This window comes from Podarcis pityusensis (genome assembly GCF_964106645.2).
Source record: "Podarcis pityusensis genome assembly, chromosome: 9".
Classification (NCBI taxonomy): Eukaryota; Metazoa; Chordata; class Lepidosauria; order Squamata; family Lacertidae; genus Podarcis; species Podarcis pityusensis.
In genome coordinates this window covers 76247874-76261742 of record NC_138034.1, presented here as the reverse complement: position 1 = coordinate 76261742, position 13869 = coordinate 76247874, and the positions used below count along the sequence as shown (strand labels likewise).

Sequence of the window (13869 nt, the reverse complement as noted above, 5' to 3'; positions counted from 1 at the left end):
TAGCAAAACTTACAGGAAGAATTAGAAACCAGGAAGAGGCTGAGTTTACTAAAGAATGGGGAGAGTATATAATTTATTTGAAAAACTAGGGTGAACAATTACATTCATTGGTAGGACTGACAGAAAACCTGTAGTAAAAATTTGAATTATAATAGAGTTAGGGAAGAGATGCAGAGGGAAAAATCTTTATGAGGATCCACCAATAAGGAAGGGGAGGGAAGTCAAAGGGGATTTTTTGTTTTTATTTGATGGCGTATCTTCTTTCCTTTGTTTATTCTATATAAACTTGAAAATGCAAAAATAAAAATTTAAAAAACAAAAGCAAATGCAACAACCTCCTTTGTAGGGACGTTGCTCCTGCTCCCTTTTTTAAACCTTTCCTGCACCGTTTTCCAGCTCTGCTGCGATATCCTTTTTAAAATGGGGCAATCAGAACTGCACATAATTCCAGATCACGTTGCAACATAGATTCATATCGGAGCGTTGTTAAACCAGTCACTTATTTCTTTGAAGAAACCTGCTCATTCCCAGCTGTATCATTTGCAGCAGCTTTTCTCATTCGATTTTCTCTCAACCATTCCTCTTCGAGCTGTTCCTTAATTCTGAGATGCTTCTTCCACTGTTTTATCCATTCTCTGCTGAAGAATCTGCAACATTTTGCTCCTCCTCGCCTTGAAATCTTTCAGTTCCAGTTGGTCATTACAAAACATTTTGTAACTATGAGATAGTGAGTTTGCTTCTTCCCTCCTCCCTCCCATTGCCTTTTCCTTTTGTGTTGTGTCTTAAGATTGCAAGATTGAGGGCATGAACTGTGTTATCATGGACATTTGTAAACCACGCGGGGAGCCTTTTTTAAAGTGGGGGATGAGCAGAGAGATAAAATGAATTAAGCAAACCATGAATGACATAATTAAGATCTGGAACTCATTCCCACAGAAAGCAGTGATAGATAGCTCTGAAAACTAACTTTACAGAGTCATGGAGGAGTCAGGTCTATCAGCAGCTGCCATCCCAGAATACCAGTTGCTGGAAACCACAGGAGGAAGGTTTCCCACAGGCATTTATTTGGCCATTGAGAGAACAGGATGCCGGACTACTAGATGGACCTTTGGTCTGATCCAGCTGCCTCTTCTGATAATCTTACGCCCAATGCTTTTTTTCTTTAAAGATGTTTAAGGGTACTCTCATTTTGACTCAAGAAAATCACCATTTTATAGTTCAAATCAGGAAAAATATAGTAAATTGACAAAAGTACAAAGATTCACAAAATGTTTAGGGGTGTGCGTACCCCTGTGTACCGCCCCCCCCCCCCAGAAAAAAGCACTGCTTACACCTAATGGAAACCTTCATTTTACAAGCTTTTTTCTTCAAGCCTGTATAGGATTTGAAAAAATTTGCTATGCATTTTTATTGTTGCATCACTTCGGGAGCTTTTCATGGGATGCGATTAGTTAAATGATTAAATAATTGCCACCATCTCTGAAACAGATGCAAGGAAAGCTGTACCTTTCCATGTCGCATGGAACATTTTTATATCCCTCTTAAGAATGTAGTCCCTCTGGACTTGCAGGATCAGATCAATACACACAAGGGAAAACAATTGGGCTGTAAAAACTGGACAAAACCTGGACGCTGGCCCCAAAGAAAAGAATCACAGAGCCGCCAAGAGGCTACCTTTATCTGGCATAATCTGGGTTTCTACTCAGGGTTGTTACCTTATTCTCTCAGTCCAACCTGTAATGCGGGGACAGAATAGAAAGGAAACTTGCAGCAGTTGGGTCTAATACCTTCAGTAAACACCGCAGAGGTGCTGCTAAGTCACTGACTCCCGGCCACAGCTCCTGCTATACACTAAAATGTCACACATTAAAAACTTCCCTGAACAGGGCTGCCTTAAAATGTCTTCTGAATGTGAGGTAGTTGTTTATCGCTTTGACATCTGATGGGAGGGCATTCCACAGGGCGGGCGCCACTACCGAGAAGGCCCTCTGCCTGGTTCCCTGTAGCTTTGCTTCTCGCAATGAGGGAACTGCCAGAAGGCCCTCGGTGCTGGACCTGTGTCTGGGCTGAACGATGGGGATGGAGATGTTCCTTCAGGTATACTGGGACAAGGCTGTTTAGGGCTTCAAAGGTCAGCACCAACACTTTGAAATGTGCTCAGAAACGTACTTGGAGCCAATGCAGATCTCTCAGGACTGGTGTTATGTGGTCTCGACTGCCGCTCCCAGCCACCAGTCTGGCTTCTGCATTCTGGATTAGTTGCAGTTTCCAGGTCACCTTCAAAGGTAGCCCCACGCAGAGCGCATTGCAGTAGTCCAAGCGGGAGATAACCAGAGCATTCTCCACTCTGGCGAGACAGTCCGCGGGCAGATAGGGTCTCAGCCTGAGTACCAGATGGAGCTGGGAGACAGCTGCCCTGGACAAAGAATTGACCTGCGCCTCCATGTACAGCTGTGAGTCCAAAGTGACTCACAGGCTGCACACGTTTTAGAGGCATTCTGTGGTGGGACAGACATAGTGGTACCCGATCCCAGCTACGTTAAAATATCTTGGTTTCTTCAATGACCTTTTCTGTCCCTGGGAACATTTTGAGGTAGATTCTCAATGAGGATGAGGAAGTGATCCATCCGGAGAATAAGGCTGCCCCTACACTTTTAATGTCTATGTGCATTAGGGCAGCCTGTTCCCTTACCTTACCTCCTGCTTTTCAGTCCACCTTCCTGTCAAAAGTCAGTATTCCACACTTGGTTGCTTCAAGCTCCCATTTTTTGTATCTCTGCATACTTTCGACATTTCCCCCCATCCCACCCATCTGCCACTCCCCCCGATATATGGGAGTTACTGTTCTAGTTACCGAAAGTCAGGCTCTTTTCTCAACAGTGGAAACGGAAACTAAAGACAGGATTCAGAAGCTGCCATGGCTGGAAGATCCTGGCAGAACGATTCGATTTTATAAGGTCATGAAACGCAGTGCCAGCTTACATTTTAGAAGAAAGAACCAAGTCACCCCTTTTCGGCTTCTAGATTGGATGTCCCCAAAAGTGGCACTGGGTACTAATAGCAACCAGCCCACATCCCAGGGCGAAAGTTCTTATCACGTGTGATGAACAGCACCAAATGTGGTGTTTGTCCCAAGTCTGTATCCCAAAAGATGAAAAACTGGTGGAAATTGTGTAGTTTTGTGTGTAAATAATAGTTTGTATTCATCTGTCCAGGGGAAGTCATGCTATGTCTCAAGGTGACTAAACAAAGGTCACCCACTTTTGCTTCTGGCACTGCCTACTGCTGACAGGTGGCCGTCATACCCACTGAACTGGTCAGAGGGTCCATAAGTGTGTGTCTCTCTTTTTTTTAATGTCTGAGTTTATTGAAGAATGAACTGTTGTTGTTTTATGTATGCTCCCTTTTTCCTTTTCTTTCTTTTTCTTTTCAAGATTTAAATGTGCTTACGAGAGGCATATATTTATATCTCTTACTTCTTTCTTCCTTTCTGGAGTTTCTGCTTTTATTCTTTTCTTTTTTGCTCTCTCTACATAAGCGTTTGTATTTTCTTCTTCTTTTGTTTAAGTTTGTGCATTTTGATTTGTGTGCATGTGCAATACAATCAATAAAAAAACAAAAAAACCATGTGCAAGCTGCCTAAATGTACCTGTTAGAAAAAGAGGAGCACGTGACCATGTCTGCAAATCAGACAGGATGTTCAGAGAATGGCAAACATCCAGTTAAGGAACCTCTAGCTTTTGAATATATTATTTTTGGGGAGGGGGGAAAGGGAAGCAAATATGTGGCTGGGGAAACCCAGCCAGTTGGGCAGGGTATAAATATTATTATTATTATTATTATTATTATTATTATTATTATTATTATTTGCTCAGGATAAAGAAACAGCACAATCCTAAGCCAGTCTACTCAGATGTAAGTCCCACTGAGTCCAGTGTATGCTAGATCACTGTGGGAGGCTCTCTGCCTCTGAATACTAGTTGCTGGGAACTGCAGATGAGCCGAGCGCTGCTGTGTTCAGATCCTGTTTGCTGGCTTCCCACAGTCATCAGGGGTCACCCTGAGAGCAAGATGCTGAACTCAATGGGCCACCGGCTTGATCCAACAGGCTGTTCTCAACTCACAGCTAAGGGAGTACAGAACTGCAGCACAAACTTATCTTTCGACTACTGGAATTCCGAGCTTTCTGGTGAAACAAACAAAATATGTATTTTTTTGCGGGGTGTGTGTGATTTTTATTACCAGGATGGCACAAAGACTAAATTAGAATTACACATATAGTGTTCTGGTAAGAAAGTTGCATTCTCTAAATAAAAGCATTTGCAACTTGGCAACACATTATGGGTTTCTCTCATCCCCTTTCAGAATACTCAGCAATAGTTAAATACAGCAAAACTGAATCAATTTAATGTCTTATTATCTACCACAAAAAATTAAAACCACCTAGGAATTCCTCCAGGTGCTCAGTCTTAATTCAGACATTTGCAAATTAAATTCATTTTCTTCCTGAACACCACCCATGTGCTTTTATAGACTGTACATTTTTCGAAATTAAAGAATGAGAAAGAACTCTTGAGTTAGGGAAATTTCCTTCTGAGATCCGGCTTTCTTTCGGGAGAGGCAACACAGCATTTATGCAGCTTTGTCTTCCATTCCGACACTGGAAACATGACGCCAAAGAAAACCATGGAGGCGGTGATTCTGTTCTTTGTCATATCCTGTCCCTATACTCAGCAAGCAGCTCCTGTCACCAAAGATGTGCTGGTCTTTCAGGTGATACAAGGCTGTTTTTGTTGCAACAGACTAAAACTGTCACTACATTAGCCCTGAGCAACAGTGATTCTCTACATCTTCTGGATTCAGACAGGAGACATCTGTCAGCAACACAAAGTCTGGCTTTTCAACACACCAGAACAGGCAGCGTTGAGCTGATAAAAAACAAACGCTGTGTACATCTGTGCCGGCAGCACAGTAGGAACATTTATTCAAACCCATCCAGCATCACTGCAAACAGCAACCCAGAGCCACCGCACTATTCAGATCAGTCCACCTATACTGAATAAACTATATACAACATGTATACCACATGGAAATCTTCAAAGGAACAAAAGGAAACATGAACACGATACACAGAACTGACTGGACCCTAAGTGAAGTTTGGGGAGGCTCTTCCTGTCTTCGTATCACCTCGAGCTCTGCTCCTCGGCTTCCCCGTCACCCTCCTTTTTCTTTTCCTCCGCTGTACTCTTGATCATGAATTTCTGCAGAGAAACACAGAAACAAACGATTTTGCAGCGACTGAGAACTTCTCAGGTTTTTGAGGGGAACGCTTTTATTGCTGAATTTATTGCCGTTGCTCAGGTGACATTCCACTCCCCTGGTTGCTGGCTTTGAGGGTGTTCATTTAGGAGAGGGGCAAAGCCCCGAGGGTGGGGGTGGGCAGCCTGCCAAACGCTAGCCTGGCTCTAGAAAGTTCAAAATGATGTCTGCACTGGCTCTGGACCCATGCGTGTGACTGCACAGAGAAGACTGGCCAGTATGCTAGGACACTCTAGCCTTGGGAATCTGGCGTTAGGAGACTGCGTAGCAAGTGGGCGGGACCTTCAGCTTCTAAAATGTCACAGACCCCCAAATCAGATTTATTATTTATTTAACATACCTATATATCACTTTCTCCCAAAGCAGGGCTCAAAGCTGCTTGCAACATTAAAAAGTAAACTTGTTGGAAACAAGTTAAAATGCATTTAAAACCGGCATTAAAGTATACTTTAAAAGGTAAATGGTAAAGGGACCCCTGACCATTAGGTCCAGTCGTGACTGACTCTGGGGTTGCAGCACTCATCTCACTTTATTGGCCGAGGGAGCCGGTGTACAGCTTCCGGGTCATGTGGCCAGCATGGCTAAGCCGCTTCTGGCGAACCAGAGCAGCGCATGGAAACGCCGTTTACCTTCCCGCCGGAGCGGTACCTATTTATCTACTTGCACTTTGATGTGCTTTCGAACTGCTAGGTTGGCAGGAGCAGGGACCGAGCAACAGGAGCTCACCCCGTCATGGGGATTTGAACCGCCGACCTTCTGATCAGCAAGTCCTAGGTTCTGTGGTTTAACCCACACTGCCACCCGCGTCCCTAAAGTATAGTTTGCCCTGAGATTAATGAGCCCCTCATAGTGCACTGCTGCTAGGGTCAGTTGCACTCTTTTATATGCATGTGTGCATATGTACAGAGAATCTGGAGATAATGACCACATATAAGTAAGATTGACCTCCTGGGACAGAAACATGGCATGTTTTTTGCAGAAGCCTGGGACAGCTCACTTGGTAGAGCATAACTCTTTTCCCAACTCAGGGCTGTGGGTTCGAGCCTCGCGCTGGGAAAAGATTCCTGCATTGCAGGGGGTTGGACTAGATGACCCTTGTGGTCCCTTCCAACTTCACAATTATCTGATTTACAAAGGCCCCCGGTGCCTTCCTAGTGCCTGAGACGTCACACTCCAGGAGAAATGGACTTCCATTTTTCAGTAAAAACATTTCATTCACTAGAAGGAAGCACAAAACAAAACAAGTAAGTATTACCTCCATATTTTCCTGGTGGAGCTGAGATTGGCAATGGGTTTTCATAGATGCTTCATCCACACAGAAACAGGAACAGATCTGACAGAAAAAGCCAGCCTTTGGAACAAGGAAATCCAAATCTTAAAAGAGAAAGGACACACACATTAACAAGTGCAAATCCAAGTCATCCTTTTATTTTGCCCAGATAGGGCAAGAGGAAAAAGGATACAAAAGGCCACAACAACCAGAAGACTCCCTTTACAAATGCAAAAGTTATCTATTTCCTTTTGTGACAATGATTCAGAAAGCACTGAGGCTTAAGACAGTTTTCATAACTACTATACCTATAAACCATTTCAGATGACCTAGCATTGCCATGTAGTTATAATACTTAGCTTATTTGTGCCATGTTACCTCTGTATGTAGCTTAAGCGGTTTATACTGTTTTTTGTATTTACGTTGCTTTGTTAATTATGCTATTTAGGTCTGGTTATTTATGCTACTTGGGCTGTTTAAGCTTTTTAAAATAGATTTATGCTAGTTCTGTATTAGAGAGATATAGAGGCACTTCAGGAGATGGATAGGCTCTGTATCCATGACAGGTATTTAGGAAGCAGTTGGATAAATTGCTAATTTTATCACAGGTAACAAACTGTAAGATTCATGTCACTGTTAATATTGTCATGCAAAACACAGAAAGAAGTCCTCAGGTCACTTCCACAGGATACCACATGTGGATGCAGGACCACACATCTTATACTAGAGCAAAACCAAGACAAAAAAACCTGCTTCATTTGCTTAAAGAGCAACAGCAACACCAACTCCCAACTCTGTTACATCCCAAATGTGGGGACAGATCAAAAGATTCACCACAAATTACCGCTGAATTAGTAAATAGTTAAATAGGAAGCAGGTGATAAGAATGTTGAAGTGCTTTTTATTGTAGAACGTAACACGATCTTACCTTTCATCTGGCTTGGAGCCTTGGATTTCTCTGAAGAATCTGTTTTTCTCCGTTTAGACTCTGGTTCCTCGCATTCTGAGTCAGTTAAATCTATAAGAGCAACATTTTAATTAGCATACATATTTCCCCCCCAGGAGATGCAGTATAGTAACAACGCCATGTTCACATATAAAAATAAACTACGGAGAAGCATGAATAAGAGACTGTGCTGGTACACAGCAGGAATACAGCAGCTGCTTTGCCCCCCCCCCCCCGCTCCCAGGAGCTAAACCATGATTATGTGCAACCCTAGGCAAACCCAGATTTGTCTCCCCAGGTTTGCGCAAAACACTAAGCAAAGCTTTCACTTTGTAGGGAAAGGCAGCAGCAGCAGGAGAGGAGGAGAGGCAAAACAGCTTTGTTTCTCACTCCATGCACCAGCATGCCTACAGATTCAAGCTAAGCCAGAATCTGGTTTTAATGTTACATGCAAACCAGACCACTGTAATAATAATAATAATAATAATAATAATAATAATAATAATTTATTATTTATACCTCCACCCATCCGGCTGGGTTTCCCCAGCCATTGTGGGCGGCTCCCAACAGATTAAAAACAGAATAAAACACCAAACATTAAAAACTTCCCAAAACAGGGCTGCCTTCAGCAATAAGTCCTCAGTGTCAGGACACCCCTATTTGACACTGACTCAATGGTGGGTATTACTGAAAAGGCCCTTTCCCCTCTTAGCCACCGGCTACGCCACACCAGGTGAGGATTCTCAGAGAAGGGTCTCCAATGATGCCTACGTGGCTTGGCTCATTAGATTTCTTGTCTGCCTGCTTCACCTGAACCCCTTCATAACCTCAACCTAATCCTAGCTCTAATCTCTCTTTTTAAATTTTCGATCCACTGGGGCTCGCATTTAGCTTCGCTTTCAAATTGCAGACCATTTTCCACGATGCATGGGAATCAGAGGGCAGTTTCCAACATATTAAAAACACACAGGAATCATCTGAAGCAGGCACCCCCAAACTTGGCCCTCCAGATGTTTTGAAACTACAGTTCCCATCATGCCTGACCACTGGTCCTGTTAGCTAGGGATGATGGGAGTTGTAGTCCCAAAACATCTGGAGGGCCAAGTTTGGGGGTGCCTGATCTGAAGTATACAGCAGGGCTGAGGATACAGCATTTCTTTCAGCATTAACAGCAAGTACTCAAACCAAGTAAGAGGCATTCACTAATTTATTCCAAATGCCTGGGAGAACATTGTCTTTACTTGCTGGTGGAAACCCATCAGAGTTACTGCCCTCCATGCCTCCAGAGGAAGAAAGACCTACAATCGGGGGGGGGGGGGGGGCGGCAGGGAGGAGGCCGACAGAGAATGTTCTCTCTTGCATCAGCACGCAGCTGAGCTTGCTGGTGGGATGATGAGATAAGCAACCCCTGCTGACTTCAGGATCCAAGATGGTTGATACGGTCCCATGCAATGGAGGGCTTCACAAGTTAATACGGAGAACGTATCTGGATCTGGTAGCATATAGCCAGCCTCTGCGGATCCCACATAATAGAGGTTGTGTGAGCATGTACAGACGCAGTTGTTAGCAACTTTGCAGCAGCTTCTTACATGAGCTCTATTCCTCAAGGACAGGCCAGCACACTACCAGGGCGAGGCTATCCCAATCGAAGCATAGCTGCAGTAATAGGCTCTTGTGGAGTGAGGTCAAGGAGCATTGCTTTTCCTACCTCCACTGTGCCTCCCTACTCCTAGGTGGAATGTGAAATAGCTCAGCAAACACAAGCAGAGAGGCACTGGCGGGTTACTTTGCCAATATCTCTTAAAGCAATCCATTAGACAGCTGGTTTTGAACTGGGAGCTTTACCGCCTGTTCACTGCATCTGAAGCAACGATTTGCTCTCCACTTGCAAATACAGATTCTCAAAATTGGCTTGCACTGACTGCAATACCATTACAACAAATAACAGCAATGATGTTGCAGTGCTTACAATTTTATAAGGCAAGTCAGTATTACTGTTCCCATACTGTGGCTGGGAGGATGAAGGCGAAGGGTGTGGCTTACCAAAGGCCCCTTAGTGAGTTCAAGGTAGATTCAAAAATGTGAGCCATGGCTTCCTGAGTCATAGCTCCGTCTCTTAGCCACACAGATGCACCATGCCTGAGGTGCTGAACGGTTTGGAGAGACTACCTGATAGAAACAACTGCAAGCATCTGTTGGGCTGTTCTGTCAGCTTTCACCTAACTCAAACCAAGAACATAAAAACTACAAAACTGCTTTCTGGCTCCTACCTTTTTCAGGCTTCTCAGAAGGTTGTGAAGGCGTCACCTCACTGCAGCTCTCCTCCTTCAATTCTGCACTGGAAACCTGGTCTTGAGGTTCAGATTTTGTGTCCAGTTCTGCTGTGGCCGTGGCCTGACTGTCTGCCATAGAAACACTCACATCTGAGGAAGGCATCTGCACATTTTCTCCTGCTTTCTCCTCACTGGCAGTGGATGCAGAGCTTTCTTCAACTTCCGTATCAGCTTCTCTACCAACAGCACCCTCTCCAAGACTATCCGGCTCTAGTTCAGCATAAATGTCAGACAGCTCAGTTACTCTTCCTCAGATCTTGAGGAACTAACAACACTTTGGAGTTGCATTATCAGTAAGGCCTAATAATCATTGCCAAACATAAGTAGTTTAAGAGCTTCATCTTTTTAATTCATGCAAAACTGTGATCTTCAAAATGCAGACTTCCCTTCTTTTCGTTTTGACAAATTTCTCAAAATTCTGCATCCAGACAACCAAACCCATTCAGAGAATCGTAAAAGAGAATCATGCAAAGCACGTTTCCGGACAAAAGCCTTGTGGGCCCGCAGGCGGGATGTCCCCCACCCCAGCACTAACATGTCTAAAACCTTTGTGACACTATGAGTGTACAAGGCAACTTCAGGGACCATAAATGGGACATAGAGACTAAGGCATGTGGGCCCCAGCGGCAAGGAATTTCATGGGTCCTGCCTGGAACTCCAAATTTGCCTAGTGTGGACCTCTTGGTAATATGTTTCTAATAGGCCATCTCTCTCAGGAGAGCCTATGTTCCGTGGCACCTAGAGACTCTTAAAGGAGTTTGCATGAGCTCAGATTAGTGGAAAGAGAAACAACAGAGTTCCTTTCTTGCAACATGCCTAACTGCAAGGTACATCATGCAGGAACTCGTCCTTGCATGAGCCTCCAGTGTGGCAAGTGTGTCGGACTCTGAGCTAGAGGTGGGTTCAAATCCCCATGAAGCTCTTTAGGGGAGCTTGGGCCAGTCAAGTCTCTCAGCCTGAAGCTACCTCGCAGGATCAAAATGGGGAGAGAAGCAACTTGCCTGCCCTCTTGAGCTCCTGGAAGGAAAAGCAGGAGAGACATGCAAGACTCAAGTAAATAAATCTCACCAGGTGGTTGCTGGTCCTCCCTCATACTGCTCTCGCTATCTGGCATTTCTGCCTGGTTCAATATTGGTTCTGCAAGTAGAAGGTTGCATATATAATTCTGACACTTTTGCTCAGGTGGCTTTCACCTCTTCCATGTGGTTGAGCCCTGTTAAGACATAACTCCGTTCCTACCTGCCACTGGCTGCTCACACCCTGTGTCAGCTTCAGGCGTCCGGCTTGTTTCTTCATCTCTTCCTTCATCCTTTTCTGTGTCTATTAAGGCAGCCGGCTTGTCAACTGTGGCGGCCACAGAAATGCAGGTCTCCTCCTGAGGCTCCTCTGCCTGAGCCTCAGTTCCTTCAGGTTGTTCCTTCAAGGCCTGCTCTCTCTTCTCAGCCAGAGATTCACCTGGAGTTCCAACTTCTTCTGGCTTGGCCACATCCTCTTCTGGTTCAGCTACTGCCATGACAACCTCTTCTCCCAATATACTTTCAGCAACTGACTCTTTCACTTCTGCTGGGGGAGGAGAGTCACTTTTCCCCTCTTCCTCATCATCGCTTCCAACCTCGTCTACAGTAACAAAGTTAAGATCTTCTTTCAAGCGATTGAAGTCTGCCAGGAAGTCTTCGTCATCTTCCGCCACTTCATCCAAAGTCACCAGATGCTGATCATCGATGTCCTCGTGGATCTCATCCACGGTAACTAGAGTGCTGGGATCTTCTGGGATCTGAGAAGAAAGGAAATCTCCAGGATCCTCTCCAGGATCCTCAACAACCTGCTTCTCACCCTCCCTGGATTTTATGGCCTCGCCAACCTTGAAATGTGACAGCTCACTTAGCGGCATCTCTTCCACTTCTCCAATTTCATCCACGGTGACTAAGGGCTCTGCTTTAAGGTCCGACTCATTATCCCCTAAAGCGAACGCATCCTTAGGGTCTTCTTGCTCTGATATCTCATCTAAAGTAACAAGTGACTGTGGATCTTTGATCACTTCATCAATCAACTCCTCCTCGTCGTTCACTTCATCCACCGTGACCAAAGTCTGGGAATCTGGCACGGCTTCCAAGTTCAGAAGCTCAGCCTGCAACATTCCACCTTCATCTTCTCCAATCTCATCCAGAGTAACAAAGGAGAGCTCATTCTCATCAACGTGCGCAGAGCTCTTGCCCTTCCTCTTCTTGGAACTCGGCTCGGAAGGAAGGCTTTTCTTGGTGTGATCCTTCCTTTTGCCTCGTACAGGGTTTCTCCTGGGCTGAGTGGGAGAGTCCGCTTCCTCTAGAACTTCATCCATGGTCACAAACTCATCCAAGTTAAATGGAGAAAGCTCTTCTTCCTACAAAAGAAAAACAAAGCTCAGCTTTAGCGAGCAAGAGAAATCAGCAGAAGTATGGTGACAAAGATGCCCAGTAAGGGCAGTTCAAAACCAAAGAGGTGAACATAGAAACAGAAATTTACCATGGCCACACAAACACAGGATTTGTGTCTTTAACTACTGTTTATAAAAGCTGCTATCTGGAGGGGCTTTGCCCTAAAATGGAGGTATAAGTAAAGGCTTTTGAGCTTAGCATGACTAAAGAACACAGACCAGGTATTTTGCGGTTTATATATTGCAATTTTATGTTGTGAAGTGCCCTGAGATCTATGGATGAAGGGGCGCATATAAATTTTATAAACAAACAAACCAAACCAAACCCTAGATCAAGGCAAAGGCCCCTCCAGTCCAGAATCCTGTTCCCACAGCAGCCAGCCAGGCACCATGGGGAAGCTCACAAGCAAGACATGTGTGCAACAGCTACACCCTCCCTGCAACTGGTATTCAGAGGCATCCTGCCTGACGGGAGAGGTGGAACATAGCCGCCGTGAGCAACCGTAGATGAGCGTCTTGTCCTCTGTGAATGTGTCTCATCTGCTTGGATGGTCCTCCAAGCTGGTGACCGCCATTACATCTTGTGGAAGGGAATTCTATAATTTAAATGCAGCAACTTTTTACCCTTTCCCCACCAAAGTTCCTAGGAACCCAAACTTTGAAGAAGAAATGTGGTAACCCTTTTTTTAAAAAAGGAAAAGAAAAAACTGGGATATTATTGTTACTGCTATGAAGCAATTGCTGTGTTTGTAGAAAAAACTCAGAATCTCCCCCACCTCACACTTTCCCTCTCTCATCTCTCGAATCACACCAACAGCATAGGCTGGTTTTTTCCCCCCTGCTCCGCTGCAGGAAACACAACCCAAGTAATCCAAATCCAAAATTTAAGTGGAACCGTGTTCAATTCCATCAGTTGTTCAAACAAAAGGTCAGAATAGGTCAGAAAAATGACCCTCACCTTGTTTCCTAATATAATAATAATAATAATAATAATAATAATAATAATAATACAGTGCCCATCTTCCTTAAGGAAATCTAGAGTCTTAAGTTCTGAGCCATAGCAGCTTTCTCCGGTTGTGGTATTATATGACCATGAGCATTATAATAATTTTTTAGTCGACAGGAAAGTGGTAAGAAAAAATAACCCTTCAAAAACTCACTGCAGAGACCTTATTTCAGGGGCTTCTTGAAGTGATTGTAATTCTAATGCTGTCACTCGCTTTGTTTCTTTCCTTACCTCTTTTGGTTTTGTGCAGCTTTTAGAACTTCTAGTAGTTCTCCCAGCAGATACCTGAAGAAAATTTAGAAAGGGGAACAAGAATCAAAACAACAGAATTGCAAGCTCACCGATACACGACTTCCCCCTTTAAACTTGGATGAAATTCATTACACGCTAAGAAAGTTAAGACCGTGCCAATCATTTTTAAGATCCGGGTATTGAGCGCACCAACCACCTCGTGAGTAAGTGGTCCCTTCTCAGCAGCCAGTATGTGCAAAACCGTCAGGATTCGACACAGAAAGCCTCACCTCACGACAGAGGAGACAGCGACAGCAAGGGAAAGAATGAACAATACTTGCCGCCCATTCA

The 13869-nt window shown here is 44.4% G+C and overlaps 1 protein-coding gene across 4 annotated transcripts in view; it reads right to left on the bottom strand.

The window, feature by feature from the left end:
• Positions 1-4950: 4950 nt before the first annotated feature.
• ZNF638 (zinc finger protein 638) overlaps positions 4951-13869 on the bottom strand; it is a 67969-nt gene continuing 59050 nt past the window's right edge. For 3 of the 4 annotated variants that reach the window (XM_081020612.1, XM_081020614.1, XM_081020615.1), the window contains 7 exons: positions 13519-13572; positions 11108-12248; positions 10937-11005; positions 9806-10078; positions 7518-7607; positions 6575-6693; positions 4951-5261 (listed from right to left, as the gene is read on the bottom strand). In XM_081020612.1, the coding sequence (XP_080876738.1) occupies positions 5184-5261; positions 6575-6693; positions 7518-7607; positions 9806-10078; positions 10937-11005; positions 11108-12248; positions 13519-13572 (1824 nt within the window). In that variant the 3' untranslated portion in view covers positions 4951-5183. The remainder of the gene's footprint in view (positions 5262-6574; positions 6694-7517; positions 7608-9805; positions 10079-10936; positions 11006-11107; positions 12249-13518; positions 13573-13869) is intronic. The other variant, XM_081020613.1, reaches the window with a different exon arrangement.